At 38.8% G+C, this 6,160-nt stretch overlaps 1 protein-coding gene across 3 annotated transcripts; it reads left to right on the plus strand.

Annotated features, from left to right (window-relative positions):
- Positions 1–227: 227 nt before the first annotated feature.
- zgc:63972 (protein CutA homolog) lies at positions 228–5,839 on the plus strand. Of its 3 annotated transcripts, none has more exons than XM_087844502.1 (6): positions 228–403; positions 1,818–1,966; positions 3,308–3,367; positions 4,122–4,167; positions 4,262–4,311; positions 4,804–5,839. In XM_087844502.1, the coding sequence occupies exons 2-6, from the start codon at positions 1,839–1,841 to the stop codon at positions 4,904–4,906; spliced, it is 387 nt and encodes a 128-aa protein (XP_087700628.1). In that variant the 5' UTR covers positions 228–403; positions 1,818–1,838; the 3' UTR covers positions 4,907–5,839. The 3 variants fall into 3 exon arrangements, with proteins under 3 accessions (XP_087700628.1, XP_006796875.1, XP_006796876.1); XM_006796812.2 differs by lacking the exon at positions 228–403 and adding an exon at positions 1,013–1,279; XM_006796813.2 differs by lacking the exons at positions 228–403; positions 3,308–3,367 and adding an exon at positions 1,128–1,279.
- The last annotated feature ends 321 nt before the right edge of the window (positions 5,840–6,160 follow it).

Genomic DNA, 6,160 nt, shown 5'->3' on the forward strand with positions numbered 1-6,160 from the left:
TAACCATGGCAACCTTAACGCTGCCGCCTAGAACAACAGAACGTAGCTGTCAAACAAAACCCAAACAGTCCTGACCCGCGACAATATGAAACAGGGAAGTACCGCCGTGTAATCCATTTATTTTAACAAAGTAACTGTATTCTAAATACCACCTTTTTAAACGGTAACTGTAACGGAATACAGTTACTCATATTTTGTATTTTAAATACGTAACGGCGGTACATGTATTCCGTTACTCCCCAACACTGAGTACATGAAATAATAATTTAAAAAACTGCACTTATAAATTCATTATATCTTAACATTCAGATTTGTTTGATGAGCTGAAATGTACAAGTGGGACTGAAGTGCGAACAACAACTATGAATTCAGGAAGTAATAGAACAGGTTCACAGCTCTGCGGGTATGAGACTTTGTGGGTGAATGTTTGTTTTTTTTGTTGTTGTTTTTTGTTTTGCTTTTGCATACTTTGTTACACATCTTGAATATGTACTTTTATTTTAACAAGTCATCTTTTGTCCTGCGAGATCAGTGATTTTGTGCATGGTGCCTGACAAATAAAGAGTAAACTAAGTCAAAATGTCCCAAAATGGATAGGGTAATATGAAAACAAGCCTATAAGCTTGATGTATATAAAACGTCATATATTTTCGGGGGTTGTGGATAAGAGCGCATTACAGGAGATTAAATAAGAAAAAAGGTCTTCTGACAAAAAGACTTTATTTTTCTATTTCAGCTTGAAATAAATTAAATTAAAGTAAAGATTTATGGATTTATCATAGTGTTTTAAGTAAAATCCATGGGAGACGTGTTTATCTAGCAAGATAAAGCCGATTATGCTCCAGGCCCGGAGGCAGCGCACTGGACGTGAACTAGCAATTTTATTGGTCGCCGGCGTGGCAGGAAGTCATAGGCAACCAATGGAAAGGGGCAGAGATTCGTCACTGTATTTCTCCATTCAACCTACCTGTCAACTTTACTGTATACGCTTCTTATTTAAAGTTAGCAAGTATTTAGCGTGTTTTCACTCACTAAATTCGTATTAAACAGGACTGACAAAGTTCTAAAAAATAATGTCGTAACACTAGTTACAACGAGTGAAAGTGTTAGCGGTTTAAATGGGCGAAGTTCAGCACAGTTAGTCCTCCCTGCACTGTCTAAACTGGCCGGTCTCCGGAGGAGGATATTAGTCAGAGCCCGCAGGATGGAGTGGCTCTTCCAGCGATGCTATAAAGAGGTCGTCTTGAGCTTTCGCTCGGTACTGCTCGTGTCGTGTTTGGTGAGATACTGTTTTTGTGGAATTACATGAACGTTTCTGTTTTAGAAAAAGTCTCGTAAAAGTTGTGAGTTGCCCCGGTGACAGCTGGTGCTTTAATGTTGGCCGCTAATTTAAAATTTAAAAAAAAATCTGCCTGCTTTACAGTGACTTGTTTGGGGGGAGGTGGAGGATTTTACGTGCATCTGTGCCGGGCTGTGAAGCAGTGCTATACGGAGAAGTAGGGCAGCTTATAAATTGGTCACTGTGTCCAAGCCAAGTCCAATACTAATTTATCTGTGACAGACAGTGCCAAATAATAAGAGGATAAATACTGAATCCAATCCAAACATGGCAATCCCTACAGAGGCCAGTGGATAATTAAATTGAGTTATAAGTTTCCTTCATCCCAGCATAAAAAAAGAGGGAAAAAAAGAAGTTTGACATCTAAATGTGGTAATAATTATAGACAGGCTTTATAAACATTACCCAGCTTTTGCAGTGTCTTGAGATGTCAGCATTTGACAGCCCTGTCCCATTGCACTCACAAATCCCCTTCTAGTTCTTGATCCTGCTGGCGTGCATGTTCCCTGGGCTGTGGTCCATTGGGGTCCAGCTTCATTCTGTATGCACAGGGAGCTATGTACCAGGGCACTACTCTGTCCTTGTCATCAACACTCCCAATGAACAAACAGCAAAGGACGTTGGCAGGTATGGTGCTTTTTTTTTTTTTTTTTGTCTTTTTTGTCTTTTTAAACACTTGCATTGCATTTTGCAGTCTCCTAAGGTGTCATACACCTTCATTTTTTTCAGTGTTTCCACAAAGTGAAAGAATATTTATGCCTTTTCTGGTTCAGCTGAAAACATTATTATCACCCTTGTTTAGCGTGAGCAGTAATTATAAAAGTGCCACCAGCCAGTTAGCTAAGAAATTGGAAACACCTCTATTAATTAGCACTTTTGCTCACATTTTCTTTTTTAATTATTAGTTTTGTTTAGTTTTTATGAAACTTTTCAACAACAGAAGTTTCATTTGCTGCCAGGCAACAAGAAGTTCCAAATAGCTTCACATTTATTAAACAGAGCCTTTCCAATCTTCCCATCTGATTTAAGAAAAATACTTTGCTAGTAAAAAAATGAAATAAAATAACTGAGTATTGTTGGAATTTAAAATATAATCTGAAAGCTTATCTGTTATTATATTGTTTTCTGGATAAGAGAGGCCCAACTCTTAGTACAGTTTGTGCCGACAGGACTGACAGGAAATTACATGCTTTTGCAGGCGAAAAGTGAAACTAAGCAGAGTGTTTGATTGAAACTTAAAGTGTGTGACGTCTATATAAATGACTAGGCTTTCTGTTTTGTGCTTCAGACCTGGGGCTGTGTGCTCAGGTCTCCATATTCCGGAATATGTAAATAAAGATCATTTTTTAAAGTAAAAGACCACTTTTGAGCCGTGTTTTTTTGGCCCTAAGAATCAAAAGAACCGGAATTAACAGTATTGATGCTCATTTAAAGCTTCTCCTTTTTGGCGTGTGACTTGTGGTTTGTGAAAGATTTGAAGTGACTGAAGTGATTTCCCCTGACATAAGTTTGCCTTTTCTGCCCGGAGAAGAGATACAATTCTGTCAAACCAACAAGTGGAGCAGAGCACTGTGTTTGCACTCTCATCTCCCTTTGTTGGCATTTTAGCTGCATGCAGATGAGATTCCATCTATTAACCACGTGTCAAGGAAAATAGCCACAGTGCGCTTTCCATATATGTAAATCACCTCCTTCACAGCTCCTCGCTCAGGGAAGGGGGGCAATGCAAAGGTGGTAATAAAATTTAGTTTACCGTCTTTTTTTTCTTTTCTTGAATTCCCATCAGATGTCTTTCCCCTTCAGCTTGCTTCGTGAGTCTTGACAATGAAGGGCCCAGTTTTAATAGATAAACAGCTGTTGGCTTGTGTTTGATTTTTTTTTCTCTTTTCACTCTTAGCCCCCTTCATTTCATTTCCACCAATACATCCAACCGTTCTCGCCATTCTCTCTTTCGTTTTTTTCTTCCAGGGCAATCATGGAAAGGCGGTTGGCGGCCAGCGTTAACATTCTCTCCAAGACCTCCACAATGTAAATTACACCTGACCTCCATTTTTGAAACGCCTCTCTACCCAGGCAGCACACAATCACAAAAGCTCCCGTTAGTTACCGTGTCCATCACATGTATGCGCTCATAAATACAATGAATGCGCATGCTTCTTTGTTCACAAAGGGGAAGCTGTTTTCTTCACAAACCACAAAGCAAATGGGCTGCACCTGAATTTATTTGTTTAGCCTTATTGGAAGGCTACTGGAAACTTGAATGGCAGTTAGCCTTCAAAGTAGGCATGTTTTTGCATGCATGGATTAGCTTTCCTGTCAATGCATAACAGCACAAAGGCGGGGGGTGGGGGGGGGCGATTAGGTTAGGAGGGGGAGGAAGCTGAACTTTGGACAAATAAGAGTAACTGAATAGAAATGTCAGTGTTAACACCTGTTTACAAAATAGAGGTGAAAATACAGGTTTGGCTTGGACTTGACGTGGTGTGTTATTGCAGGCATGCTGTGAGCTTTCGGTTATCTTCGTATCTTAAATGTCAGCATAAAACTTGTTGACATTCCCGTGCTTTAAAACCACTTTTTAAACAAAGAGGGAGTTTTGCACCTGACACCACAGGAGCATATCAAGAACAGTCCGACAGCCACTGTAGGGTGTAATAAACTATTATTAGTTCTTTGCATGAAAGCTCTTATTTTGTTAAATTTGAAGGCTCCATTTGTCTGCTTGTACTTTCCGGTCAGTAGCCCTGCGGTGCTTCAGTTCCAATACTTTCTGTCATTTTAGGTTCTATTGGAAAGGAGAAATCCAGGATGCAAATGAAATCCTGATGGTAAGCTCTCGGAGACAATTCCTTCTGTGATCAGCATGCACTCGGGCATGTTGAAATACAAGACTGGTGAGATGAGATGTTTTTGTTGTTGCAGCTGGTGAAAACAAAGACCTCCAGGATCCAGAAGGTGGTGGACTACGTGAGGTAAGAGGCTTGTCACGTTGTCAAACTCACACTGGACACTGCGCCTTGTGCTCTGTGAAGAAGAGTTATTAAAGGGAGAAAAAAGCCAGGTTCATGGCTTCAGTCTGAACATTATTTTCAGTTCAAACATTCACATTCAAACACTGATACTTTCATGTTTGGACAAAAAACTAGAAGTAATAGATAATGAGGTTTGTCTTGTTTTTACTAAAAGCCCATCCTTCTGCAATTCTGCATCAGTATTTCACACTATTTATAATTAGAGATTGGCTCATTCTACATGACAATTCACTTTTTCGGGCTATTCAGGATTAGAGTGTTAAAAACACTGCATAATTACAATATATGCACACATCTTCAGTGTACTGTCAGCATTGTGAGGCTTTTAAAGCACTGCAGTGCTTTTAGTCCTAGGTGATGGGAAGAAATGGAATCAAGAACCACTTTATACAGATTTGAGTTTATACGAACACGTTCTTTGCGTGCCTTTAGGTCTATACATCCCTACGGGAACCCAGAAGTCCTCAGTCTTGCAGTAGATGACGGCAGCTTGGCGTACATGAAATGGATGGACGAAGCCATTCCAGATGACTGATATTTCGTTAAGGCCAAAGCTAATCTCAGCGAGGACTGCCGTCAAACAAGGAAACTGAGCCATGTGTGTTTGTTGCTCTTAACTTTTTTTTTCCAGGATTTGGAGAGTTTTAAAAGTTCAGGAAGTGCTCTGTAGCATTAACGTTTAATACAAGGCAGTTTTGTTGGCCTGACCTTCTTAACCGGAAGTGTACTGCAGAGATTGGATTTCAAACACTGCTTGTAAAAAGAACAAAAAATTACATGAAAGAGTCAAAGTTCCACTCAGGTAATCTGTTGTAAGGAAATGGACAAGAACTCTTATGGTGCTTTTAAGCATATCAGTTCTTTTTTATGGTATGTTACCAGATCGTTCTCTCCAGTTTAAAAAAACAAAAAAAGACTTTTTGAGTATAGTATGTGGCAAGTCACATAACCAAGATAATAATAATAATATGAAATAACAATAATAATCAATAATCAAGACCTAGAATGTGATAAAAGTCATAAAAAATACAGTCATATTGCCCCTTATTTCCACTTTGCCTTAACTCACCTACATGGTAAAGGCCTTGCGTATATGCTTTACTGCTATTGTCATATAGGAAGTGAAAAAAAAGTGAATTTTATGGAACCACAGACTGCAGCACTTCTCTTTATGCCCACCAGTCCAGTAGGGCCACGAATTAAACACACTGGAATGTAGCCTGTGTGCATTTATATAATTTGTCTCAACTTTTACAGAGTTTTTAAGTTGACCCCTGTATTTTGTTAGACCCAATTTTTTCTATTTTGCATCTCCAAAGGCTTCAAGGAGAGACCAGCTGAATGTCAATAATGTAGAAGGCCACTGAGTTTCACCCTATTTTGGGTGAATGCATAAAGAAAACCCTCTATGCAAGGTTAAACTTCACACTCGCTGTAAACCTATTGGCTCATCTCTAGTCTGTAATAAATGCATCTATATTTTATACTATTCCGCTGTATCTCTTGAATTATTTTTTTCCGCTCGAGGACAAACCTTTTCTCTCCGATATTTCCATACCTGTCATCCATACATATGCTGTGTATAATGAAATAATGGTAAAATACAGGTTTAATAACCTATTTCTTAACTTAATGTAATTTATGTGCATTAAGAAACGTTTAAACAGCTCAGTACCAAAGTAATTAGTGAATCACTGTCACCTAGATAACATAGCATGGCCCACGCTGATATATTACCCTATAATATATTTATTGTTATGAGTTATGTATTTTTAAAGCCCTTCCCAGA

Source organism: Neolamprologus brichardi, chromosome 7 (genome assembly GCF_056152115.1).
Source record: "Neolamprologus brichardi isolate AB-2024 chromosome 7, ASM5615211v1, whole genome shotgun sequence".
NCBI lineage: Eukaryota > Metazoa > Chordata > Actinopteri > Cichliformes > Cichlidae > Neolamprologus > Neolamprologus brichardi.